Source organism: Acomys minous (genome assembly GCF_964271855.1).
Source record: "Acomys minous genome assembly, chromosome: 12".
In the NCBI taxonomy this organism is placed as follows: domain Eukaryota; kingdom Metazoa; phylum Chordata; class Mammalia; order Rodentia; family Muridae; genus Acomys; species Acomys minous.
Genome location: NC_140493.1, coordinates 3,492,470 through 3,520,389, shown reverse-complemented (window position 1 = coordinate 3,520,389; position 27,920 = coordinate 3,492,470). Strand labels below are relative to the sequence as shown.

At 43.2% G+C, this 27,920-nt stretch overlaps 1 protein-coding gene across 4 annotated transcripts in view; it reads left to right on the top strand.

Moving 5' to 3' along the window:
• Positions 1 to 14,575, top strand: part of LARP4 (La ribonucleoprotein 4) — a 44,574-nt gene extending 29,999 nt beyond the window's left edge. For 3 of the 4 annotated variants that reach the window (XM_084751466.1, XM_084751465.1, XM_084751464.1), the window contains exons 9-16: positions 1,344 to 1,556; positions 2,295 to 2,398; positions 3,580 to 3,792; positions 4,628 to 4,676; positions 5,560 to 5,721; positions 8,600 to 8,721; positions 9,835 to 10,003; positions 12,050 to 14,575. In XM_084751466.1, coding sequence (XP_084607592.1) covers positions 1,344 to 1,556; positions 2,295 to 2,398; positions 3,580 to 3,792; positions 4,628 to 4,676; positions 5,560 to 5,721; positions 8,600 to 8,721; positions 9,835 to 10,003; positions 12,050 to 12,388 — 1,371 coding nt within the window. In that variant the 3' untranslated portion in view covers positions 12,389 to 14,575. The remainder of the gene's footprint in view (positions 1 to 1,343; positions 1,557 to 2,294; positions 2,399 to 3,579; positions 3,793 to 4,627; positions 4,677 to 5,559; positions 5,722 to 8,599; positions 8,722 to 9,834; positions 10,004 to 12,049) is intronic. The other variant, XM_084751467.1, reaches the window with a different exon arrangement.
• Positions 14,576 to 27,920: the final 13,345 nt, after the last annotated feature.

Here is a 27,920-nt window from a genome sequence, read left to right as displayed (position 1 = left end):
TAGACTTTGCTTTCCTGCGTCTTCCCATCATGGCTACCATCGCTTGACTTCCAACAGTTGGTGCAGCCTCACAGTCATCGCTGGGCTTTACTGTCTCTCTCCTTGTTTTCTTATTATTTATCAGTTTGTTTAAACCACTGCACACATGTTAACTCATCCTTATAAGCAAAGTGAGACAGACAAGGGGTGATGGCTCATATTTGTAGTCTCGCCATTCAAGAGGCTGAGACAAGAGAGTTGATTTGTTTCAGGCTAGCTTGAGGTACATAGCGAGTTCAAGGCAAGCTCAAGGCGGTTGAAAGAACACCCAATGAGATGGGCACTGTTGTGTTCTCCACTGACCACTGAGGAGAATGGCTGACTAGTAAGTAACAGTCAGGACGCAAGGAACTGGCAGTACAGCAGGCACGACCTGAAGAACTTGACATTGAAGTTTTATAATTACTGTGGGGTAGGTGACAGTGCGAGTTTCCATATTACAAATGAGCTTCAGTTGCCAATTGCCATTTATCTACCATTGTCTTTGTTTCTCTTTTTTAATCATGGTTCCCTTTGAGGCTGCAGTGACATCATTTGGTGTCTCCTAATGACTTAAAAGGTTTTATATTTAGATCTTTGCTGGAACTTCACTAATTTGATATTGTAGAATAAAACTTAATCCCATTTATTTTTTTCTTAATGTGTAGAGTTGTCTACCTTTCCTTGCTGGCGGAACCTGTCACAGTTCTTAAGAGATTTGCTTTTTCTCACCCTCCTCCTCCTCTTTCTCCTCCTCCTTCTTCTTCTTCATATGCCTTAAGAGTCTCTGATCTCTTTCCTCAGTCTTTACTTCCTGACCCACAACTGCTGTCTTCATTGTAACAGCTTCAGTGTCCTTTTTCCCATAAGCAATTTCTTCTTTATCTTTTTATGGTTTTACTGTATAGACCCGTGCTTGTCTGGGGCCAACAAAGAGCCAAAACAAAGCAATATTGAAATTAATGGGATAGCAGTTTCTAAGTTAAACTTTAAGTTAAATAAATGTTCTTTAGGAACCATTCTGTTCTTAGCTGTTTCCTGTGACGTGATTTCCTCCAAGTTTGTGTGGCCACAGATGGTAAGGTTTCCCTTGGAAAGAGCACAGCAGGCTTCTGGAGCAGTGATCCAGGCCCAGCTCACTTATTTTTACCTTGTTTATTGTGGCTCTTCCCAAGTCCACACTTTTGTATTAATTAATTAAGCTGTCATTTTCTTTTGCTTTGTTGATTCCAAGCAGGAAGAAATCATAAGATATGTGTAAAAATAAAAAGTTGAGTATATTTGTTGCAATGGACACTTCCTCTTGTACTGTTTTCCTCTTCTAGGCAAGGATAAAAGCCATCAATACATTTTTTGCTAAGAACGGTTATCGATTAATGGATTCTAGTATGTACGCCCAGCCCATTCAGGCTCCAGCCCCCTACCCCTCGCCAGTCTTCATGCAGCCAGTCTACAGCCCTCATCAGCAGTACTCTGTGTACAGTATTGTGCCTCAGTCTTGGTCTCCAAGCCCTGCGCCGTACTTTGAAACTCCACTGGTAAGTGAGACTCTTACAGAATAGTAAAACACTTAGTTCAAGCTAAGAAGTCCAGGTGTAGATGCATTTGTTTGTGATTAGAGCACCCACAAGGTCGTATTAAAAGGATCCTTGGAACTTCAAGGTCAGATTGGTCTGCATAGCAAGTTACAAACCAGCCACAGTTGCCACAGAAATTGCTTCCTCTCCACCACCCCCACCACCACCCCCAGAAAAACAAATAACAATCTAGCTCACTGGTTTTGTGTTGGATTGCTTTCTACGTAAATTGTGATAGCTCCTTACACAGTATAAGCATATCGCCAAAACTAAGTTGTTAGTATCTACCACCTGATTCTTTACATTTTGCTAAGTGAATTGAAAAAGAAAATAAATCCTGATTGATTGATTGATTGATTGAGAAAGAGTCTCACTATGTATCCCTGGCTGTCTTGGAACTCTATGTGGACCAGGCTGGCCTTGGAAGTGAGATCCACCTGGTGCCAGCACCACATGCCCAACTGACTCCCTTGTGATTTTTAGATGACTGTAGTGTTGTAAAATTTTATTGTGAGAGGGGGTTTTGCATGTGATGATTAGTGATGTATTTATGATAAAGTGGTGTGTGATGTGAACATTGTAGGAGTGAGTAAGTACAGACGTTTTTATTCTTGATTTGTTAAGGTAGCTTATTGGGTTTCTCAAAACTCTCTGGAGTATTTTACCCCTTACCACTAAACATTAACATTTTCCTTCTAGGCTCCGTTTCCCAATGGTAGTTTTGTGAATGGCTTTAGTTCACCGGGATCTTATAAAGCAAATGCTGCTGCTATGAATATCAGCCGTCCATTCCAAAAAAATCGGTAAGATAAAAAATAATAGCTGAGCCGGGCATGGTGGCACACGCCTTTAATCCCAGCACTCCGGAGGCAGAGGCAGGCAGATTGCTGTGAGTTCGAGGCCAGCCTGGTCTACAAAGCGAGTCCAGGACAGCCAAGGCTACACAGAGAAACCCTGTCTCAAAAAACAAAAACAAAATAAATAAATAAATAATAATAATATTAATAATAATAATAATAGCAGTTGACATTTATTTTAGACAGTTCCCAGTAGTTTTTAAGGAATTCTATGTTCTTGTTGGGATACTAAGTATAAGTCTTTGATTATAAAAAGCGTATGAGTTAAGAGATCAAAGGGTTGAGGATTTTGCCGGGCGTGGTGGCCCACTGTGAGTTCAAGGCATTCGAGGCCAGCCTGGTCTGTGAAGTGAGTCCAGGACAGCCAAGGCTAAACAGAAACCCTGTCTTGAAAAAGACAAAACAAAACAAAGGGTTGAGGACTTTAATGGTTTCTGTTCTACTTTTTGGAGGTGGGGGGGAGGGATTGGTTTTTTTCAAGAAGGGTTTCTCTGTGTAACCTTGGCTGTCCTGGACTTGCTTTGTACACCAAGCTGTCCCGGGCTCACAGAGATCCATCTGCCTCTGCCTCCCCAGTGCTGGGATCAAAGGTATGCGCCAATTTTGTTTTGCCTTTTAATTTTTTATTTATGTATATGATTATTTTGCCTCTGTGTGTGTGTGTGTGTGTGCGCGTGCGCGTGCTTGTGACACTTTCATGTCTGTACTTTGATGCCTAAGTACTGAAGAAGAAGGCATTTTATTCCCTGGAACTGGAGTTAGAGATGGTTGGAAGAGCCACTGTGTGGATTCTGGGAATTGAACCTGGGTCCTCTGGCTCTTAACCTTGGCTGTCCTGATACTGTCTGTAGATTATGCTGGTCCCCAACTCAGAGATGCTTCCGGCCTCTGCGTCCTTTGCTTGCTGGCATTACAGGCATGTGCTTTCAGGCCTGGTACCAGTTGCCTTTAGTATTGAGGTAGAAGGAATGTTATCTAAACCTTCACATTTTCCCCCAAGATCTGCTAAACACACTACATTTGTAGAAATTCTTTAATTGCTTTTATTAAAAATAATACATGATAGGTATAACATTTTTATGTTTTTCTTGATTTATCCATTTGTCCTTTGTGTATCTTTTTCTTAGTGTGAAACCTCATTTTAGATCATCTAGCGGATCTGAACACTCAACAGAAGGCTCTGTGTCATTGGGGGATGGATCACTGAGCAGATCTAGTTCAAGGAATTTCCTCTCTGAACGGCAGAATCTTACAGTAACAGGACATCATGAACACACTTACCTGCCAAAGGAGCCGCCCACTTTACACATGGAACAGAATGGGGACTTCGGAAGAGGCAGGTAAGCAAATAAGAATAGACAAAAATAATTCAATCATAGCATGCTCTTAAATGTTGAAAACCATCTTGTCATTTTTGTTACGTTTTAGTCATTGGTGTGTGGTTATTTTAATAGGATTTGAGAGGGTTTAGTTTAGTGAGATAAAGGTTTGGCAGTGCTAGCATGTGAAAAGATGTTGTCAAACATCCTACTTAAAGCCAGGCATGGTAGAACATGCCTTTAATCCCAGCACTCGGGAGGCAGAGGCAGGCGGATCTCTATGAGTTTGAGGCCAGCCTGGTCTACAAAACAAGTTCAGGACAGCCAAGGCTACACAGAGAAGCTCTGTCTCAAAAATAAAACAAACAAAAAATCGTACTTAAGTACTACCACTGAGCTACACCTTAACCTTTGAATTAGTGGTTTTGTGGGGCTTCGGGTTTTTTTGGGAAATTTTGGTTTAGTTTTGTTCCTACTCTGGAACTTGTGTAGAAACTCAACTTTCAGAGGCCTCAACTTTCAGAGATCACCTGCTCTGCCTTCTAGTTTCAATTTTTTTCCAGCTTCTCAACTGTAAGAGTGAGGTTTTATTTTGTCTACTCTGGCTAAGTTAGACTTTTGAATTCTTCTGATGTGGAAAATATGTTTCTAATAAAAATGGACCAGGTTAACTTTGATGGTTGAAGTTGGTGGAATTTATTTGTAGGTTAGCTCAAGAGCTCAAGTCTTTACTTGCCTCTTAGTGATATGGAGGAATAGCCCCTATTTTCAAATTTTAGATTTTTAAAGTAGAAATCTGTGATAGAATATATGTATCTCAAGAATTTTATGCAAGTCCTTCCTCTTGTGTTAAAAGGAGAACTCTTTTCAGAGGTCGAAGACGAAGAGAAGATGACAGGATCCCAGTAAGTATTTTAATCTTCTTTTTTTTTTTTTTTTTTGAGACAGGGTCTCTCTGTGTAGCCTTGGCTGTCCTGGACTTGCTTTGTAGACCAGGCTGGCCTCAAACTCACAGAGATCCACCTGCCTCTGCCTCCCGAGTGCTGGGATTAAAGGCGTGCGCCACCACCAACCCACGGCAAGTATTTTAATCTTTTGTTCGTTTTGTTCTGTCTTTCTGTTCTGTTTTGGGTGGTTGTATTCAACAAAATAACTGAGCCTTAAGATGGGTCTGAGTTGTTATGCATCCCCCTGTGGTGTCTGGTCAGGTGTTAGGATGCGTTACTAGTGTATCCAGCAGATTCATGTTGCTTGGAAATAAAGTCTAATCCAGGGCTTTTACTCCCAGCTCCCAAAAGCAGAAAGTTCATGCCAGCCTAGTCCATAGAATAAGCTCTAGGCCAGCCAGGGCCACATAGTCAGATCCCAGCTTTTGAAAGGAAGGGGGGGTGGGGAGCCTTGGGATTAAAAGTGTGTGCCACCACACCCGGCAAGGGTGACATTTTCAAACATGTTATATTGTGGTAGGGACATTGTGTTTTTTGGAGATTACGTGGAAGAAGTAAAAGTAAGGGCTATTATTGTTTGTAGTTTTGTCGTAAAGAAGGGGGTAATTTAGGAAGCAAAGAATTGTGGGCCTTACCTAGGAGTTTTAAGAAGTAGAGCAGAGTTTTCAAGGACAGCAGGAGAGACTGTTGAATGCAGCCGAGGTGAGGAACTGCGAGTTTATCTGGAGGTGATTTCTGTGTCCTTTAGAAGCCCTTGCTTGTTTTCCTTGCAGATTCTAGGGCAAAGAATTATAGGTACAGTATTAAGCACATGAACTGTTTGATGGTTTGTTTTTTTTAGAGACCCCAGCCTTCAGCAACTGAAATAAAGGCCCCAACACCAAAGTTTGACTTACTAGCTTCAAGTTTTCCTCCTTTACCTGGAAGTTCATCAAGAATGCCAGAAGAACTCGCTTTGGAGAGTGCAGTGTCTGATGTCGTCAAAGGTGTCTACAAAGAGAAGGTGAACACTGAACCATCCCACCTGCTCTCTTACTTCATAGCGTCATATTTAGGGTTATGAGAGATTTTATTTAAGTTCTTATTTGCTTTTAATATTTATCTTATAATTTTCACTATATTGATAGTTTTAGGAAGCTCCTATAATAAAACTCCAAAGAGTTGAGAAAGTGTTCCTTGTTTTTTGTTTTTGTTTTTTTGGATTTTCAACACAGGGCTTCTCTGTGTAGCCTTGGCTGTCCTGGACTTGCTTTGTAGACCAGGCTGGCCTCAAACTCACAGCGATCCACCTGCCTCTGCCTCCCGAGTGCTGGAATTAAAGGTGTGCACCACCGCCGCCCAGCTTTTCCTTGGTCAGTCAACTCAGGTTGGGAGCTTAGATTAATGCAAAGAGGTGTCACTTCCACAAACCAACCTGTGACTAGTGGTGTGTTCAGTTCTAACCTAATGCCACCTCTACTGTTTTGTGGGAATCTTGCTGCACAGCTCAGAATGGCCTTAAAATTTGTATTCATCTACCTTAGTGCTTGGGATTGTAGGCCTATGCCACGATGTCCGACAGAATATTTTTGAGAGTGGGCCTCTTTTCCTATCCGACCCCTGGGCCTTATAAAATTTTCAACCTTATTATTATTTTGATTCCTCTTTGTGTGTGTGTGTGTGTGTGTGTGTGTAAAAGTGTGAGAGACACAGACATGGAGGTTAGAGGCTGGCTTCACTACCTAAAACTGGTTTGGGTTTTTTTTTCCCCTTGAGACAGGGTTTCTCTGTGTAGCCTTGGCTGTCCTGGACCGGCTTTGTAGACCTGGTTGGCCTCGAACTCACAGCGATCCATCTGCCTCTGCCTGGGATTATAGGCGTGCACCACCACGCCTGGCTAAAACTGTTGTTTTTCTATTCTCATATTTGATGTGGGTATAGTTTTAATCAGAAATCATTTTCCCTTAGAATTTTAAAGTTCTCTGTCTTCTGTTATTAAAAATATTGTTTTTAATAACAGGGGAATCTAACACTTCGAGCCTATGAGGGTTCTGTGTTCATGTGCAACACCTACACCAGAGATATACATAATTATAAAATAATAAAAATACATCTTTTAGCCGGGCGTGGTGGCGCACGCCTTTAATCCCAGCACTTGCGAGGCAGAGGCAGGCGGTCCCCTGCCTGTAGTGTGCTGAGATTGTGGCACAGACAGCATGCCTGTACATTTGAATGGTGATGATAATGTCTGTCGGGGCTTGTAAATACCCTCAGGGTTTTAGTGGAATGGGTATGGTAGCTTAAACTAGTGAGACCCTGACAGAACTGTGGTAAAACACAAAATCTATTATGTTGACTATTTTAGTAATGATACATGTTGTTGCTCAGCTGATCTCCAGAGCTACTTTTTTTGATAGTTGGTTTGTTTTGGCTTTTTTTCTCTCTTTTTAAAATGTGTATGAATGTTTTGCCTGTCTATTCATCATGTTGTGTGCCTGGGGCCCAGGGAGGCAGGAAGAGGATCTTGAATCCCTCGGAGCTAGAAGTACAGACGGCCATGAACTGACTGCCAGGAGTCCAGCGGGCCGTCCAGAAAAGCAGCCTGGGATCCTTACCACTAGGCATTGCTCCAGTCCATGTTGTTGACTTTTTATTTTATTTTTGAGGCAGGATCACATTCTGTGGCTTACACTAACTTGAACTTACTGCACATCTCGGACTGGCCTTGTGTTTGTGGAATCCGTCCTTAGCCTCTCAAGGGCTTGGAGATTAGCCATTGCTCACAGTTATGAAGAGCTCATATAGCAAGCAACCTCTGTTGACTCTGTAGGCATCTCAGGAGTGAAGTCTTGCAGTTTCCTTCCTTCCTTCCTTCCTTCCTTCCTTTCTTTCTTTCTTTCTTTCTTTCTTTCTTTCGTTCTTTCTTTCTCAAGACAAGGTTTCTCTGTGTAGCCTTGGCTGTCTATGTTGTAGACCAGGCTGGCCTGGAACTCTGGAGATTCTCCTGCCTCTGCCTCCCCCGAGTGCTGGGATTAAAGGCATGTGCCACCACCACTCAGCATGTTTGCCTTTTTGTGTCTGCCTTATTTTGTTTACAGAGTGTCCTCAAAGTTCATGTTTCTAGAATCATGGTTGGTCATGTTCATGCATTTACCATTGGATGGACATTGGGTTGTGCCTTCCTGGTTCATATAAATGATGCTGTGGTGATTGTATGAAATTTTCTGTGGTCAGGATATGGGTATAATGCCTGGGTAGCCTGAACAGCTAGCTGTAAGATAAAGTTTATTGTTAGGGCACACTTTTATTTCATTTGGATGGCATGGATAGAGCTGGTTGCTAGGTCATAGGATAACAATATAACTGCTAGATTATCTTCTAAAACAGTCTCCTTTTTGGGGGGAGGGGTGTTTTCAAGTCAGGGTTTCTCTGTGTACCCTTGGCTGTCCTGGACTAGCTTTGTAGACAAGGCTGGCCTGAACTCACAGAGATCCACCGGCCTCTGCCTCACAAGTGCTGGGATTAAATGTGTGCGCCCCTGCTGCCCAGCCTTAATTTTTATTCTATGTGCATTAGTGTTAAAGTATCAGATGCTTTGGAACTGGAGTTACAAACAGTTGTGAGCTGCCATGTGGGTGCTGGGAATCGAACCTGGGTCCTTTGGAAGAGCAGCTCTCTCTCTCTAGGCCCTGGTTGTCCTCTTGCTGTCTCTTGAAGCCCTGGGATTTCGGGCATGATTACTGTGCCCCATGAGTGCCTATAGCACAGTAGAAAGCACAGAGCACCATGTTGTTGCTGGTTGAATGATGATTGAACGTACTTAGGTATTTGATGAATAGTTGTTGATCTTCTTTCTTAAAATGTCCAAATATAATTTTAAACTGTGCTCTTTCAATTCTTAGGACAGTGAGAACTTGAGAGTTAGTTGCCCGGTGCCTGCGGAGGACGGACAGACAGACTGCACTGCCCAGCACCTCAGCAGAAGTCCCAGTCCTCCGTGTACAGCTGAGCTTCCTGCACTAAGGTACTTTTTCTCTCTTCTTTTTCTTAAGCTGGTAGCGCATCTCTGTAATCTCAGCCCTTGGGAGACCAAGAGAAGAGGATCCTAAGCGGAAGCCAGCCTTGTTGTCCACATGGAGACCTTTCTCAGGGCTTGGAGCTTAAGCTGGCCGGATGGCTCAGCAGTTAAGAGCACATCCTGTTACTACAGAAGAACCAAGTTTGCTCTCTAAGCAAGCACCCATGGCAGGCAGTGTGCAACTGCTGGTAACTCCAGCCCCAGAGAATTCAGTCACATAATTAAAAATATAAATCTTGAACTGGAGAGTTGGCTGAGCAGGTAAGAGCACTTGTTACTATTCCTGAGAACTAGAGTTCACTTTCCAGCACACATTCAGTGGATCACAACCGTGTAACTCAAGTCCCAAGAGGCTTTGGTATGCACTGCAAAATAGACATATACTAAAGAAATAAATACATCTGAATAAACCAGATGTGAGCCGGGCAGTGGTTGCGTACGCCTTTAGTCCCAGCACTTGGGAGGCAGAGGCAGGTGCATCACTGAGTTCCAGGACAGCCCGGTCTACAAAGTGAGTTCAGGACAGCCAAGGCTACACAGAGAAACGCTGTCTCGAAAAACTAAGAAATAAAAAACTAAAATGAAAAAAATAACCAGATGTGGTAAAACACTTTTAATCCCAAAATTAGGAGGCAAAGGCAGGCAGATTTCTGAGTTCCAGGCCAACCTGATCTACATAGCAGTTTGATACAGGGGGCTACTGCATAATGAGACCCTGTTCAGAGAACCCAATATAAATAAGTAAAAATGTAGATAAGACAAAAGGGGGACTTGGTTTTTTCCATATGTCTTGTGTTCTTTGACCATTTCATATCATACACCGAGTGCAGTAGTGCTGCTCATGTGCCCGTGGTTAAGGTAGTTCCCTGGAGTTTGGGTGCCCTGCCAAGGCCACCACTCAAAGGAACTGACTCACCACCTTCACCATCCCGTAACTGCTCCTGTGCAGTGTGGTATACTAATCCTAGCATCTTCCTGTGCAGTGTGGTATACTAAGCCTCACTCCTTCCTGTGCAGTGTGTTACACTAAGCCTAACACCTAATTCTTTCTCCTTTTAGCACTGCTCAGCAGGAAAAGGATCAGATGGAGGAGTCCGTTGTTCCAAAGGATGTTCTCAATCCGATGGCTGTACCAGTGTCCTCTCCAACTACTGCAAAGCCATCAGGGGCAAGCCCTGCTTCACCTTGCGATAGTATCATAAACACACCCACAGCTGTGGCCCTACAGGTAATTTGAAGACTATATGAGAAAAAGATTAATAGGTTGGCAAGATGGATTAGGAAATAGATATGCCTGATGCCATGCTGTCCCAAGTTTAACGTCTGGGACTCACCTGTGAAAGAAAACACTGTAGTTGTCCCCACCATGGCACACGTTCATGTACACGCACAAGACACAGAACACAGAACGTATCACTAGAGCACAGACATTGGGAACATTCCAAAGTAGGATAGCCTGATCCACCAACAACATAAAAAGAGGTCAGACATAACAGTGCTCCAGGAAGTCAAGGCTTGCCTGGGCTGCAGAATGAGGGTCTCTGCTCGCTGCCCCCAACCCAAAGTTTGAAGTCATTGTGTTTTTTTCTTTCTTTTGCTTTGACCATATTCTCACAGTCCGTCCCCGCCCGCCCCCCCCCCTCGCTATTATTCTTCCCAAATACTCCCCTTCTATTTTTGTGTCTTATTTTACCATGCCAAAGTACAATAACTAAAACTCTGTGTACATTTAAGTCTGTGAAGCCCATTATTGCTTACTACCATCACTTCACAATTTTGGGAAAATACATGATGATAAGTATAGAAATACAAATGTTATCTGCTATTCTTTCAGTGATAAAAAATAATATTTTAAAGCAACTGTCTTATTGGTTAAATATTTCATCCTGTAATTCAATAACGATATTATTGAGTAGTAGCTCCATGTAGTCCTGGCTGTACTGGGACTCTTTGTATAAAGCAGGTTGGTCTCAAACTCAGAGATCTGCCTGCCTCTGTCTCCCAAGGGTTAGGTGTTAAGGCTGTGCTGCTACACACAGTTTGCCTACATTCTTACATAGAAGCTCTGCATGGTAAACGTGGTGGAGCCATTTTATTTCATCAGTAATTGAATCTTCAGGACCTGGGGAGATGGCGCAGTGAATAAAGTGCCTGCTGAGCAAACACCAGGACCTAAGTTTAGGTTCCCAGCATCCACTACCCGTGAGACACCGGCTTTAGAAATGTAGTGAGGACAGTAGAGGGGGCACTCAGCATGTGTCCCTGGCTCCCACAAGCAGACATACAGGCATGTGTGTGTGTGTGTGTGTGTGTGTGTGTGTTTTAACCTACCCATTATTAAGCATTAAGTCATGGTCATTTCTGGTATTTTTATCAATATCAACAAAGCTGACAAAAATATCCTTCAGAAAAATTCCTCAAGTAGTTACTGTGTCAAGATAAATGAAAGATGGAATGGTTCCATGTTGTCATAAGAGCCCGAATGGCTCAGCAGGAAACGATGCTTGTCACAGGGCTTGAGAACCTGAGTTTAATCCTCAGAGCCCACATGGTGTTAAGAGAGAATGAACTAACTCATACAAATATGCACTGTTGGACACACACATGATAATGATGATGATTTCTTTTCTTCGTCTTTTTTTAAGACAGGATTTCTCTGTGTAGCCTTGGCTGTCCTGGGCTCGCTTTGTAGGTTTGTAGACCAGGCTGGCCTCGAACTCTAAAGATCCACCTTCTTCTGCCTACCAAGTGCTGGGACTAAAGGTGTGCATACCACTGCCCTGACCATGATTAAGTAAGAACGCCTATAATCCCAGCACTCAGGAGGCAGAGGCAGGCGATCACTGTGAGTTCGAGGCCAGCCTGATCTACAAAGCGGGTCCAGGACAGCCAAGGCTACACAGAGAAACCCTGTCTCGAAAAACCAAAAAAAGAAAAAAAAGAAAGAAAAATTGCTGGGCGTGGTGGTACACACCTTTAGTCCTAGCACTCGGGAGGCAGATGTAGACAAATCTCTGTGAGTTCGAGGCCAGCCTGGTCTACAAAGTGAGTCCAGACCAACCAAGGCTACACAGAGAAACCCATTCTCAAAAAAAGAAAAAAATTTAGAAAAATCCAAGGGTATTTAAGTTCACACATTAGTAAACTGCACACTATAGCAGTGTGCATGAGAGTGCCTATTTCCCTTTCCTGCACAATAGCTTATACTGTCCTGGCTAAAACTAGTCCTTATCCTTCAGAGAAATATACACTTTTTTTTTAAATCTTTTCAAAGGAACCTCGAAAATTAAGTTACGCTGAAGTGTGCCAGAAGCCTCCTAAAGAGCCGTCTCCAGGTCTTGTACAGCCGCTGCGGGAACTTCGATCCAATGTAGTGTCTCCCACCAGAAACGAAGAGAACGGAGCCCCCGAGAAGCCTGTTGAGAAACCCCATGAGAAGCCTGAAGCAAGGGCTAGTAAGGACCATTCTGGCTTCCGAGGCAGTGCCATTCCCAGGGGACCAGCTGGAAAAATCAGGGAACAGAGACGCCAGTTTAGCCACAGGGCTGCACCTCAGGGAGTAACTCGACGTAATGGGAAAGAGCAGTACGTGCCGCCCAGATCACCAAAGTAAAAGCAGCCATCACAGAAACTGCTCAGAAACTCCTCTCCTCCCACTACTCCTGATCCTGTGTTGGACTGTTTTGGCGGGTAGGAAGTAGCAAGGAAAGAGTGGGAAGTGTGTCCTTAAATATTACGGATTTTGGAATTGTGAGCAGGAGGAGCCCAAAATTCATCTCTAAATGATTTTCAAATGCTGGAGGATTCCAATCAGTATAAATATATATATAAATATATATACACATATATATATAAATATAATTTTTCTATTTTTGTTTTTGATTTTCTTTTGCAGGGGTTTTCTGCTTGGAATCAATTTTGAGGGTTCAGATTTAGCTTGGGAGAGAAAACAAACATAATACATCCTTCAGTATAGGAGATGAGGGAGCGAGAGAAAATATTTTTTGAAGAAACATTTCTGTAAAAATTAGAAATTACTTTTTTTAATCTATTTAAAGTTTGGCTTGAAGAATGCCATCTCTGACTAAATGGCCTTGTGTTGCTGGGTGTCTGTCCTGGATATGAGTGTGTGCAAAAGAGGTTTAAGCCAAATCTGTTGTCATGTTAGTAAATGATTTGAAAACTGTAATACTTGAGTAGATTTATTTGTAGTTTGGAATTTAGTTTGTTTTTTGATATTACTAATACTGTATTGTATTGAACAAGTTGTTAAACTCTGATTGTGTGTGAAGCTGTGACTTCCAATCAGTTTAATATTCAAGGAAAACATGGAGATTATTCAATTTTTTATTTTAATTCTGTTCTAGACCTGAATACTGGGGAGGTCATATAGATTTCAGAGGTTCACACTGCCCTGTGACTTTTTCCTATTTAAAATGAGAGACAATTTTTCATACTTGTCTGTTAGTCTTTGTTCTTTGACTGTGCGCCCCAAAAAGCAAAATAACCAACCGTTTACTGCATTGTATGTTTCTCACTACTTTGGCCAGTTTAATCAGTTCATATAACTATTCTAGACTATAATGGAATATTAAAGATCTTATTCTTCTGTTACAACAGCTAGAATTTTAGGCCCCAGGATTGTACTGATCTGCCAGTAATTTATTTGTATTGGTGTTAAAAAAATAAAGCAGAGTGCTTCTGTGTGTGGTGGCACTTATCTTCCACCCCAGCTCCCAGGAGCAGAAGCAGCGGCAGGTGGATCTCTGGGTTCCAGGCCACCTGGTTTACATGGGGTGCAGTTCATCCAGCACTCGATATAGTGAGAGACCCTGTCTCAAAAAACAACACAAAATAAAGAGGAAACAGCACAACTGGCTTTTAAAAACTATTAAGACATTCAAACATTAATTTGGGCAATATTTTTTTCCTGTTTACAATGTTTTGTCATCTTTCTCTGCCCTTCCCCCCCCCATACAGTTTGAAATTCACCGACTCAAAATAGCAAGTCAGGAAATTCTTGAGATAAAGTGAGAAAGTGGTTGAAGAAAATAAATGCGTACATTCTCAGTGAATAAAGTTGTAGCTGTCATATGATAGGCAGGTTTCCACACTGGTATGTAAAGAACAGCTCAGACCAGGAAAACCATGCTGCATTCGCTGGCTTAAGTCATACCGTTTTATAGTTCTAGATAGGGTGGGGGTTACTTTTCTCCTTAGGGATAGTTGACAGTAGTAAGAACTGTCCCTTGTATTAGTGAGTTACATATGTACAAATTGAAACTGTAAATTGTGAACACTGGAAAGCACCATTGTGACATAAACATTGTAGTAATATATTTAAAATGAATGTAAATGGAAGTTAAAATTACATTACTGTGAAACTTAACCTTCCAACTCTTTTTAAGTGTCAGAGATTTCTGTTAGTGGGTAATTCTTAAGAGCTTTGAAAACACTGCACAATTCGTATAACCCAGAATTATTATTTCTTTGTAACTTATTATTCAGCTTGGCGATTGCTTTTGATTTAGTGGGTTGATAACATGGTATAATATATTTACTCAGTTGGAAATGATTATTTCTACATACTTTTTAAAAAAATATCTACTAGATGAAACATACAATAAAACTACCTGTACTAAAATTTGGGAGAACTTTAGGTCCTTTAAAAAAGTATTAATAATCATTAGCTACATCTATGATGAAAGTGTTTATTCTGGTTTACTTAGAAATGGTAAATATCTAAAGTGTTAACACCTATGGATGCAGTGGATTAATAGAATAAACATTTTGCAAAAATCGCTTGGTAAGGATTATAAACTTTATTTTTGCACTTAAAGTGAAGAATACTCTTTATTTTCTCTAAAAGTGTCACAGATAGTTTCCAATGTCTTGCTAGCTTGTGCGACTTTTTGGTAATCCATTAACTTCTGAAGCTCTACAGGCTGCTCTTTTACAGCGCTGCCCTTGAGCCCTGGGCCTTGCACAGACCCGTAAGCGTTCAAGCACTGAGCTCTACCCCAGCAGCTAAAGGTTCTGACAGAAATTCAGGAAGTTTTTCCTCTCAAAGAAAGCAAGTATATTCTTGGGGGTTTTTTCTGTTGTTGTTTTTTGTTTGTTTTTCACTCCAAATGAATTTTTTTTATATAAAGTATAAAGATTTTTAAATCAATTTTCCTCAGTATTTCTAAACAGCTCCCATTCGGTGGGGTTATATGCAGTGGGGGTGATGAAAATGAATGTGTTGTGTATATATGTATACATATATATTCACAGTGTGTATTTGGCAGTTATTGGAGCAGATTCAGGGTTTTTGTGTAAATGATGCCTGTGAGTTGTGTGAAGCTGGCTTTTCCCACCGTCACTGTTTTACGCCGAGTGGGTGGGAGTGCGCTGTCCTTCAGCTGCTGCCTTAGATGGGAATTACATGTCAAACTCTGCTCTTCACCCTTAGGACTTGGCATTTCCTCACATCACTGAGGCTAAAAGTAGATAAAATGATGCTGACTGCTCCAGTAGTCCATTGTAGTCCTTACCGCATGAAGAGAGCGAAAGTCACACAAAGTCAGAGGTCACCATGCTGCACTTTATAGGGAAGGCGCACAGAGTGGCACGGCAAAACCTCCATCTTCTGTCCTGATGATAGCAAATGCCGGTCTCTAATCTGAATAATCTCAAATTTGCCAAATACAGCTGGTAGCATTTAAAATAATGATCCATTTACCTTTTTACCCACCTGTATTTTGGAGACAGACCTTGCAGTGATAGGTTTTTGTTTTGTATTGTTTTTGTCTTACCTGCATATTTTACATATAATCAAATGATATGCAGAATTTTAATTTATTTTTAGTTCCTAAAGTTAAGATAGCATCAATATTATTTCACATTCCTTTTTTCTGTTTAAATAACCAGAGTTGCTTTGCAAAGACTTAGGAGTGGAATTAAGTTAGTATCTTTCACTTAGGGTAAAGAGAACAAGAAAATATTATTTAAGAGTTAGGAGCACTTTGTCTAGTTTTGTTAGTTATGTATGGCCTTAATAATCAGTCTCTTGGCTTAAATGTTCACTGGTTTTACTCTGACACAGTTGAACAGCACTGGGGTTCAATTCCTGATGTTTGTGTTGGCAATATATATTAACCATATTTTAAGAGTATCAATTCTGGCTTTTTATGGAAAAGTAAAAATCAAACAGTATATTCCTTTTGAGGGTTTTTTTAATACATAAATATAAAATATAATATATGATGGATTTTTTTCTAATTTTTTATATTTCCTTACAATTTGGTGGCTGTTAATCTAACTTTAGGCTCTTTGGCATATACTAGTAGCTAGTCTGGGCTTTCAAGAGTATGCATGGACACTTCAGTTTTTATTAGCTGAATGAGGACATTTTGAATTCTCTTTTTAAAGTCACCTGATTATTAAATAACTTAATGTTTATTTTTAAACTAACAGTTTGTTATGTCTTCTTAGGCAGCCCTAAAGGCGTGGCTCAGATGTCTGCCAACTGTGGGCCATGTTTTCTGTTTGCAGTTCTGTAGCACAGAACACTGGTTAGTAATGCAAGGAGATACCCACATTAATGCTCTGGTTTCTTGTTTTTCCAACTGATTCAGGTGTCCCTTGAGTGATGTTATCTTAAATGTTGGGGAGTGGGGTGCTAGAACCAGTTTTCTGGCTTCTGTTTATAGCTTAGATTTGTTCCGTTGTCAAAACTGTCCCCCACAAAAATGGTATGGCACATACTCATGCATAAACTGTTAAAATGAACATCTTTGTATTTGTATTTGTTTTCAACATTGCCAAGGTGCTATGGGAAATTTAAATTACAAAATTAGAAAAAAATAAAATTATCAAAAAGCAGGACTGGTTTCCTTTTCTCCAGGTGATATGTACCTACTGCTGTTTTTATTTTTCAGTGACTTACGTATTGCCCGCACTAGTCAGAGCCAGAGCAGAAGGCCTCTTGCTTCCTCTGTTTGGGAGGACGGTATTGGTATTCTATCTGTAATTCAATAGCGGAGAGCTGTAATTATGACTCTGGGATCCTCCATTTCCCCCCGTGTGTCAGTTGCAAAGTGACAGGCATTATGGCCTGCCTTGAGGATGTATCAAACCAAGCTAAAGGATTTGGGGGCTACTTTATGGGTGCTTTGCATACATGTATGTACATATGTATGTATGTGCACCTGTACATGTTTGGTGCACACAGAGGTCAGAAGAGTATATTGGATCCCCTGGAACTGAAGTTACAGACGGTTGTGAGCCACCATGTGGACGCTGTGAGCCAAAACCCCAGGCCTCTGCAAGAGGAACAGCTGTCCTTAATCCCAGCAATTGGGAGACAGAGTCAGATACTTGAATTTATTTTTGTTTTTTCGAGACAGGGTTTCTCTGTGTAGGCTTGGCTGTCCTGGACTTGCTTTGTAGACCAGGCTGGCCTCGAACTGCCGGCGTGCTGGGATGAAAGGCATGCACCACGCCCGGCTCAGATACTTGATTTGAGGCCAGACAAGGCTGCTTAGTGAGATACTGTCTCAGAAAAGGGGAGGGGGGGGGTCCTCTGAATCATTCGTTCACTTCCTTTCCTCTCAGATAATGTTTTGTTTGTGACAAGGAGTTTTAGTACCTGTTACTAAATTAATGTGACAGGTCAAATGAACTTTGAAAGGAAAAAAAAAAGACTTATTATATATACAGTTATGCCTACACACCAGAAGAGGGCACCACATCTCATTACAGATGGTTATGAGCCACCATGTGGTTGCTGGGAATTGAACTCAGGACCTCTGGAAGAGCAGCTGGTATTCTTAACCTCTGAGCCATCTCTCCAGCCCCATGAACTATCGAATAAGCTATATTGTTAAAACAAAAGAAATGGTGTTTCTGGGCAATTGTGGCACAGTTTCTGAATTGCCTCATTAAGTGTTTAAATGCTAGAAATGAGGTTTTCCTAAATGTGGCCTAAATTCAAATTGTTTAATTTTTACTTATTTGGTGTAGTTACATTTTAGATAATAAACATTAAATATCACTGTAAGTACTCTAATAATTACTTAGCTCAGTGGAGTGTCCTTTAGTGAAACGGCACATTAAAGTTACTGTCTTAGTGAAGGTGGCTAGTGTCCATGAGTAAAGGTTTATTGTGTGTGGCCCACGGAGGAGTCCCTGGAGCTGGAGTTAATCAGGTGGCTGTGAGCTGCCTGTGGGTGCTAGGATTCAAACTCCTCTCCTCTGAAAGAGCAGTAAGTGCTCCTAACCGGACATCTTTCTGACTTTGTATTGCTGTTTTTCTTTTTTTCTTTGTGTTTGGGGTTTTGTTTTGGTTTTTCGAGACAGGGTTTCTCTGTGTAGCCTTGGCTGTCCTGGACTCACTTTGTAGACCTGGCTGGCCTCAAACTCACATCAATCCACCTGCCTCTGCCTCCTGAGTGCTGGGTTAAAGGCATGCGCCACCGCCTGGCTTGGTTTTTTTGTTTTTGTTTTTAGGGGTTTTTTTTTTTGTTTGTTTGGGGAGGTTTGTTTGTTTGTTGTTTTTTTGAGACAGGGTTTCTCTGTGTAGCCCTGGCTGTCCTGGACTTACTTTTTAGACCAGGCTGGCCTCGAACTCAGCCTTCTGAGCCATTTCTCTTTGTTTTATTACATTGTCTTGAGATAGTCTCTTGTAGCTCAGGCTAGCCTCAGCCTCACTAACCAAGCATGATCTTAAGTTTTGTATTATCCTGCCTCCGCTGCCTGAGCACTGGGATTGTAGGCATGGGATACATTCCTGCGAGTTCTTGACTCATCTGAGGCTAGGATGGGCTTTGGGTGTTCTAGGCAAGCCTTGTGTCAGTATTGCTGTATCTGCAGCTTATGCGTGGGATTTCTTTTCTGTGGGCTCAATCAATTTAGTAATCTCACGTTGTGGTCTTTAAATGGCTTGGAGTTTTACTAGAAAACATTAACCTAAATATTATACTTCCAATTTTATTAAATGTCCACATGTGTGTGTATTTGGGAGGGAGGTGAGGTGCTTGTTGTCCATGGTGCGTGTGGAAGCCAGAAGGCAATTCTCCACCAGAGGGATTCCAGAGTTTGAATGTCGCCTGACTTGGTAGCAACACCTTTACCCACCATAAAAATATAATTTTTTCCTTTTAGACTTTGATGTGTATTAGTGTTACCTACCGTCCCTCTGTAGGAAGCCAGAAGAGGGTGTTACATCCTCTGGAACAGGAGTTATGGATGGTTATGAGCCACCATGTGGGTGCTAGGAATCAGGGTGCAAGGAATTGACCCTGGAACTTGGCAATACCAGTAAGTGCTCTTTTCCTTTTAATGACTTTTTATTACATGTGCATTGGTATTTTACATGTATGTACATGTAAGGGTGTCAAGTCGCTTAGAGCTCAATTACAGACAGATGTCAGCTGCCATTTGGGTGCTGGGAATTGAACGCAGGTCCTCTGGAAGAGCAGCAGGTGTCAAACGCAGAGCCATCACTATAGCCCTACAATAAGTTCTCTTTTGACTTATTTACTTATGTATTTATTTAAGATTTATTATTTGTACAGTATTCTGCTTGTTTGTATACCTGCAGGCCAGATGAGGGCACCAGATCTCATTAGAGATGGTTGTGAGCCACCATGTGGTTGCTGGGAATTGAACTCATGGACCTTTGGAAGATCAGACATTGTTCTTAATAAACCATTTCTCCAGCCTTTAAGTTTTAAACTAAGGTAGGTTTTGTTTTGTTTTTTGTTTTGTTTTTTTAGTTTGTTTCTTTGCTTGTTTGGCCTTTTTTTTTTTTTTTTTTTTTTTTTTTTTTTTTTGAGACCATTTGTCTGTGTAGCCTTGGATTTCCTGGAACTCTCTTTGTAGAGCATATTGGCTTTGAACTCATAGAAATCTGACTGCCTCTGTCTCCAGAGTGCTGGGATTACAGGTGTGCGCCACCACTGCCCCTACTATCTGTTCTGCCATGGAAATTTAGTCATCTTGTTGATGTATATTTAGTTGAAACACTATTTCACTATTGACCATGACAGCTTTGAATTTGTGGCCTCCTGCCTCGGCCTCCCAAGCATCATCTTGTGTGTGTGTGTGTGTGTGTGTGTGTGTGTGTGTGTGTTAGGCTACTGAGTTTGTGTGCAGTGCCCACAGATGGTTTTTTAAGGCAGTGGAGATTAAATCTAGAGGCTCAAGCCTGCCAGGTAAGGATCACACGGCTATATTTTTTTGTTTTTCGAGACAGGGTCTCTCTGTGTAGCCTTGGCTGGCCTGGACTCTCTTTTTAGACCAGGATGGCCTCGAACTCACAGTGATCTGCCTGCCTCTGCCTCCCGAGTGCTGGATTAAAGGCGTGCACCACCATGCCTGGCCTATACTTTTCACGACAAACCCATGTGTGTGCACAAGCAGGTGTGATTGCATGCTCGTATACTACAATGTGCATGTCAAGGTAGAAGATAATTTGTCTGTTATACAAACCTTATTTGACATACCTAAGGTAAATCCCACTTGATTATGGTGTATTTTTTTTTAATTTTTAATTTTATTTTATTAATTTATTCTTATTACATCTCAATGGTTATCCCATCCCTTTCATCCTCCCATTCCTCGCTCCCTCCCATTTTCCCCTTCCTCCCCTCCCCTATGATTGTGACTGAGGGGGACTTGCTCATAGGGTATCAAGTCTCTTCTTGGTATGGTGTATTTTTTATACATTGTTTTATTGTGTGTGTGTACCGAGTGCATGCTTGGTACCTGAAGAGGGCAGAAGAGTGTTATTTGATCCCCTGGGAATGTAGTTACGTTCCAGATGAGCTGTGTGGCAGTTGAGTGTGTGTCCTCTGCAAGAGCAGCAAGTGATCTTAACTCCTGAGACAAGTCTTCAGCCCCATCATTTTAAATTTCGTTTTTAGAGAATTGCAACTGATACATTTTGAGTGTATTTGTACTCCACCCCCAACTCCTCCCAATCCTTGTTTGTCCAGCCATGTGTGCTGGCATAGTGCCGGCATGTGGGTATGGGGGTGCACCTTGCACCTGATAGATTCAGTGAGTTCCAAGTCCCTCCTCACACCCCCACACGGCCACACACGCACCACGGCACATACATGCCCCCCTCACACACACCCACACGGCCACACATGCACCATGGCACATATGTGCCCTCCTCACACACACCCCACATGGCCTCACGCACCACGGCACATAAGTGCCCTCCTCACACCCCCACACAATAAGAGTAATAAAGCCAAAGATAGGTCGGCTGTGCAGGCATGAGGGTGTGAGTCTGGTTCCCCAAAAAGCAGATTAAAACCCAAATGCAGTGGTGTGTACCTATAACCCAGCACTGGGAGAGCAGGATTCTGAGGATGCTGGCTAGTCAAGTTGGCTACAGATTGGGAGCTCCAGGTTTGAGACTGAGTGATTGAGAAAATACCTTGATGCCATCCTTTAGCCTTCTAATGAACATTTGCACACATACACCACCAAACACACCATGCACAAGCTTAGGAATAAAGCTGACAAAGGAGGCGAAGGACCTCTATGATGGAAACAGGAAAAAGAAAAGACAGCAAAGAGAAATTGGAGAAAACAGAAGATTGAAAGGAGTGCAGCAATAACTAGTTTCCTGAAGTTGTTCTCTGATCTGCACAGATGCCCTGTGGTAACCTCAACATCCTGCACACAATGTTTTTCTTAATGTATGAGTTGTTTATCTGGTGCTATATAAGTAAAAACATGTACCTTGCTGGGGGTGCCATGAAGGGGTGTGTGATGTGTGTGAGAGGGTGGCACATGCCTTTAATTCCAGCACTCCAGGAGGCAAAGGCAGGTGGATCTCTGTGAGTTTGAGGCCAGCCTGGTCTACAAAACAAGTTCTAGGACAGCCAAGGCTACACAGAGGAACCCTGTCTCAGAAAACAAGCAAAAAACAGTCAAACAAAAACAACAAACCCCCATGTTTGTTGTCATGTGTAGTGTGGGGAGACGATGCATCCTTCCTCCCAGGTCCCTTGGAAGTCTGGTCTTGGGCTCAGGCTCAGCTCCACGGTTCCTGACGGCTGCCTAAACCTCTGGCCTGTACAGACCTAGGTTTAGAATGCAGTCAGTGGAGAAAGATTGGTCAGCAACGAGAATAAAGAGAACCCATTTAAGCCAAGTGTGGTGGTGCACGCCTTTAATCCCAGCACTCGGGAGGCAGAGGCAGGCAGATCGCCATGTGTTCGAGGCCAGCCTGGTCTACAAAGTGAGTCCAGGACAGCCAAGGCTGCACAGAGAAACTCTGTCTTGAAAAAACAAAAAAGAAAAGTGCACCTCCTGTGTTAATGTGTGAGAGCAGAATATTGTAAAAATGACTTACGTTCTTCGCAGACCCAGAAAACAAAAACAAAAGTAACACTACTGCCGGGCGGTGGTGGCGCACGCCTTTAATCCCAGCACTTGAGAGGCAGAGGCAGGTGGATCACTGTGAGTTTCAGGTCAGCCTGGAGTACAAAGCGAGCCCAGGACAGCCAAGGTTATACAGAGAAACCCTGTCTTAAAAAACAAAAACAAAACCAACACTCCCAAAACTCATATGGAAGAACAAGTCGGAAAAGAGCTAAAGCAGTTATGAGCAGAAAGAACACTGCTAGTGCCGGGCGTGGTGGCGCTCGCCTTTAATCCCAGCACTCGGGAGGCAGAGGCAGGCAGATCGCTGTGAGTTCAAGTCCAGCCTGGTCTACAAAGCGAGTCCAGGACAGCCAAGGCTAACACAGAGAGACCCTGTCTTAAAAAATAAAAAAAGTCGACGATGAACACTAGAACTGTATCAGCATCCAATGTCCCATTTTGTTACAGAGCCATACTAACAAACAGCATAGCGCTGGCAACAAGTTAGGTCCAAAGCAGTCCCCTAAAATGGCAGAGCTAGTGGCAGTTCCCTAAACAGGACTGCGGCCAAGTAAGCAGACGCCTATATGTAAGTAGCAGAGAGGTCCCTGAGCTCACCTTCATAGACTGGGGGCTGCTCCTTCAAGAGAAGGAACACAAAATATGCTTTCCACCTGGAAGGCTGGAACAGGTGTGCTCTCTAGTCTGGCGCCCTTTGTGCTGTGTGTGTGGCGAGGGGCACTCGGCACAAAAGCCTCCTCCAGAGCCTTCTAGTAAGCTTGTTCTTCTCAGCCTATGGAGCCTATCTTCAGAGAGGATTGCCATACGCACTTCATAGTTTTGATGTCGTCCCTTCTGATGTGTAACTTAGCTTTGTACCTCATGATGTGGGCATGTTCTGTTGTCCCTGTGGGATTGAGCTAATCATCTCGAGAATAGCTTTTACCAGACTGTGCTGTGATTAAATAAGCACAAAAGAAACCACTTGGGGTCAGACTCCAGAAGTTTCACCCGACACTGGCTGCTGAGTTGTGTTGGGCTGAACACAGAGGCTGCCTTCCTGCCTTCCACAGCTCATCACTCTGTGGCCTGTGAAGGAGCAGGGACCGCCCCTCGCCTAAAGGCAGGTTTCTGCTTACTAGAAAAGTTCTTCTGATAAAGTGGGTGTCTGTTTACCAGGACCTCCCTCACTCTGTCCACAAAGGTCAACAACCTTGGAAGGGCAGCTAGTTGCCAAACAATCCAAACGACAGCTAGGGAATGGCAGCCTTGCCCCCGGGTCCCAATTAGCACAGGAGACCTCTAAGCTCACCTTCCATCAGTAGTTCTCCGACCTGTCACCAAACCAGCTGGGGGACCTCCTATCACACAAGACTCCCTACTTTGTCCCCTTCTAAGTTTCATCTTTTCCATATCACCTCCCTAGAAAATGCTGATGTCACTTGATTCCTGATCGCCACTTAACCATGATACACTCCTTCCAAGGGCCCCTATCCTTACCCATTCCTGCCTAGAACCACTTGAAACCCTAACAAAAATCTACAACTTTCTATTTCTGCTGTCCTGTCTGACTGTACTTGAGTCAACTGGCTCCCACCAAGCCGGCTCTGCTGTGGTTCGCTGCCCAGGTTACAGTCCCTACAGGCAGTTACTCCCTGCCTCCTGTTCTCCTCCTGGCTCCTCTTTCTACCTGCTGGAGTCTATGATAGACCCTGTCCTCCTCAGACAACTGAGCAGCATGGCCGTCCCCTTCTCCAAGGCAAACAGGCCCCCTGGTGAGCTCTGGCTTATAACAACTTTGGGTGCAGAGATGGATGTATTTGCATGTTGCTTGCTGGTGATATAAATTTAAGAGCCTAGAAGGGAAGCTCAAATTACCCAAGACTCTAAAAGAAAAAAGCTTTGAAACCAAGGCTCAGTTACCTGTCAGCCTAACGCAGTTTCAAGTGTCAAAGCCAGGCCTTGGCTTTTCCCAGAGCTAACAAGTCAGGCTTTCATTAAAAAACAAACTCAAAACCACCTTGTTGTTACTACTGACTTAGAAATTGTTTTTTTGGGACTGGAGAGATGGCTCAGCGGTTAAGAGCACTGACTGCTCTTCCAGAGGTCCTGGGTTCAGTTCCCAGCAACCTCATGGTGGCTCACACCATCTATCGAGCTCTGGTCAGTCTCCAAAAACGTTGATGACATTGCCAGGTCAACCAGAGGTGACTGGACACAGACGATCATAGTGAAAGTGACCCCTTGCAGTATACAGGCTCAGACAGAGGTGCTACCTTCTGCCTCTGTCCTGATCATCAGGGCCCCCATGGGCCATGGAGACAGCAAGGAGCAGAAAAACAAACACCCTGGAAATAGATCACTTCTGATGACATTGTCAACATTGCCAGCTGATGTGGCACCATATTTAGCCAGAGACCTTCTGGAACTATTATGGGGATCCTAAGTACCCCACAGTCTGAGGGCTGCAGGGTGGATGGCTGGCACCCTCTTGATGTCTTAGATGATGTCAGCAGTGGTGTCCTGATGTCATAGATGATGTCAGCAGAGATACACTAGATTGCCAGGATCCTTAAGAAGCAACACCAGCTGGGTGAGAAACAGAGAAAGCCTGCCTCGAAAAGCCAAAAAGAAGAAGAAGAAGAGGAGGAGGAGGAGGAGGAGGAGGAGGAGGAGGAGGAGGAGGAAGAAGAAGAAGAAGAAGAAGAAGAAGAAGAAGAAGAAGAAGAAGAAGAAGAAGAAGCAACACCAGAAAATATTTCAATAAAAGATCATCTAACCAAGCCAGGTGATGGTGGTGCACCTTTACTCTCACCACTCAGGAGGCAGAGGCAGACAGATCTCTGTGAGTTCGAGGCCATCGGGGTCCACCAAGTTCCAGAACAGCCAGGGCTGCACTGAGAAACTGTCTCAAAAAACAAAACAAAAGAATCACTATTTTCCTCTTCATTGTTTCTTCCCTATCATTGTAGTATTTTAGAAAATGACAGCAAATGCCCATGGCAAGTCTTCCTAATCGCCCAGAACAGACTCTGCAGGTTTTATAAATGTCTCAGAGACAGAAGGATGGAAAGGCCACTCAGCTTAATTTAAGAGGTAAGTGGTATTTCTCTGTCACAATGCAGGAAGAGAAAAACCAAGAAAATGATGGCTCATGGCAAATAGATTTTTTTAAATAGTAAATAAAATATTAGTGAATAGAATTCACTATTAAAAATGTATTTTTGGGGGGCTGGAGAGATGGCTCAGAGGTTAAGAGCACTGGTTGCTCTTCCAAAGGTCCTGAGATCAATTCCCAGCAACCACATGGTGGCTCACAACCATCTATAGTGAGATCTTCTGTGGTCTGCAGGTGTACATGCAGGCAAAACACTGTATACATAATAAATAAATAAATCTTTTGAAAAATTTGTTTTTTAAAGATTTGTTTTTTTATTATGTATGCAATGCTCTGCCTGCATGTACATCTGCAGGCCAGAAGAGGGCACCAGATCTCATTATAGATGGCTGTGAGCCACCATGTGGATGGTGGGAATTGAACTCATGGCAGAGCAGTCAGTGCTCTCATCCACTGAGCCATCTCTCCAGCCCCCACTACTAAAAATGTTAAAGCCCTTCATAGCCTACCTGGAATTTATCTCAGAATTAAAGGGAAAGATAATGTACTATTTGGTATCAAAAGGCCGCATGCCAAATTCAACAAAAACAAACTCAACAAAAACCCCTTAAATTAGAGCATAAAGCTAGAGCCCTGCAAAGTGTTTCAAAACTCAAGGCTTTGGCTTGCTTTCTCATTCTTTGCTGGGGACACAGCGACCCATGAACCCTGCAGAGCCCTCAGGACTTGCCCAGTGCTGCTGCCCTCCGCTTCATTTGCAGTCCCTGGCCCGGACTGTAGGAGGCGCCTGGACCCTGCAGCTCCCAAGGTGCTGGGTGGGCTCCCTGTGAAACAAGGAAGGTGGCCAGGTGAGCTTTGGGTGGACCGCTCTCAGCTTCTGCCCGAGCTGCCTCGTTTGTATGTCATTCCAAGCAGTTACAACCAGAGAGAGGACGGACTCTGTGGAAAGGTGCTTCCGGTCAAGTCCGCCAACCTGAGCTTGAACTTCCCAGGGCTTTTGAATAGTCCCAGGCAAAAGGCGAGAACCGACTCCCAGGACTTCTACTGGGACTTACACATGTGTGGCATGTGAGCAGGGGCCCGTGTATGTGCTCTCTCTGTCCTCTCTCACACACACAAATAAAATAAATACATGTAAAAGAATTTGTTTTGTTTTTGTTTTTTTAAAGGTTTTTGGGTTTTGGTTCTTTTACTTTGGGCTGGCGAGATGGCGAGTGGGTAGAGTCATTTGATGAGCATCACGGCCTGAGTTTGATCCCCAAGCTCCATAAGATGCGAGGGGAAAACTGATTCCTGGTGTGCATGCCCATCCACATACAAGCATAGAGACCTACAAATACATATTATAAAAATGATTTTTAGGGCTGGAGAGGTGGCTCAGAGGTTAAGAGCACTGGCTGCTCTTCCAAAGCTCCTGAGTTCAATTCCCAGCAACCACATGGTGGCTCACAACCATCTGTAATGTGATCTGTTGCCCTCTTCTGTAGTGCAGTTGTATATGGAGAAAAAAAAACACTGTATACATAATAAATAAATCTTTAAAAATATTTTAAAACAATAAAACATTATTTTTGAGACAGGGCTCCTCTGTGTAGACTTGGCTGTATGGACTCGATTTATAAACCAGGCTAGTCTCAAACTCAGAGATCCACCTGCTTCTGTCTCCCAAGTGCTGGGATTACAGTGATGTGCCTGGCTGCTGCTGCTTCTTCTTCTTCTCCTCCTCCTCCTTCTTCCTCTTCTTCTTTTCCTCTTTCTCCTTCTCCTCGCCTCCTCCTCCTCTTCTTATTTTAAATTATGTATGTCTGTGCATGTGAGGGCAGCATCCACTGATGTCAGAAGAGGGCGTTAGATTCCCCTGGATCTGTACTTAACAGGCTACTGTGATCTCCCTAATGTGGGTGCTAGGAATTGAACTCAGGCCCTCTGGGCAAGCAGTGCACCTGCTAAGCCATTTCTCCACACTCATCGCCATGTTTTTAAGTGCCTGTAGGTCCAGCAGGAAGACTGTCTGGGGTTTGCGGCCAGCCTGGGGTCCAGCCTAGCCAAGGCTACATGGGGCTTAGTGGCTGTCATATTGGCTAGCTCAGGCCGAGGTAAGGGTGTTTCCTGCTTTCTTAGCATAATCCAATTGAGCTTTTGCAGCTAAGACATTGCAGAACTGGATTTCGCTTCATCTGACCCAAGGCAGTTTCTAAATTCGCAGCTCACAGGGAGACAGCTGCCCAAACTCTGCTGTCACCAGGAAAACATATGCTACATGCTTATATTAGGCATGTCTTGGAGCACAAGCCACATCCAAGGCATCCCCAGAGACGGACGCACGCTCCCACAGGCTCACTCTTGTTTGCCAGGGTTGGTATCGCCATGGTAGATTGGCAGGCACGGTGGCAGGTGCTTTGCAAAAACAGCTGCAGTGAGACAGGTGTGGTGGCACACAGCTGTACACCCAGCACCAGGGCAACCAAAGCAAGAGAATTACAAGTTTAATGACACTTATGCTGCATGGCAAGGCTCCTGTCCCAAAAGAAAAGGAACGTTGCACGTGGGCACAAGAGGTTAGCCTTGGAGGTCTTTCTTTCTTTCTTCCTTCCTGCCGTCCTGCCATCCTTTTTTCTTCCCCCCTCCCCCCCCCCAGACAGGGTTTCTCTGTGTAGCC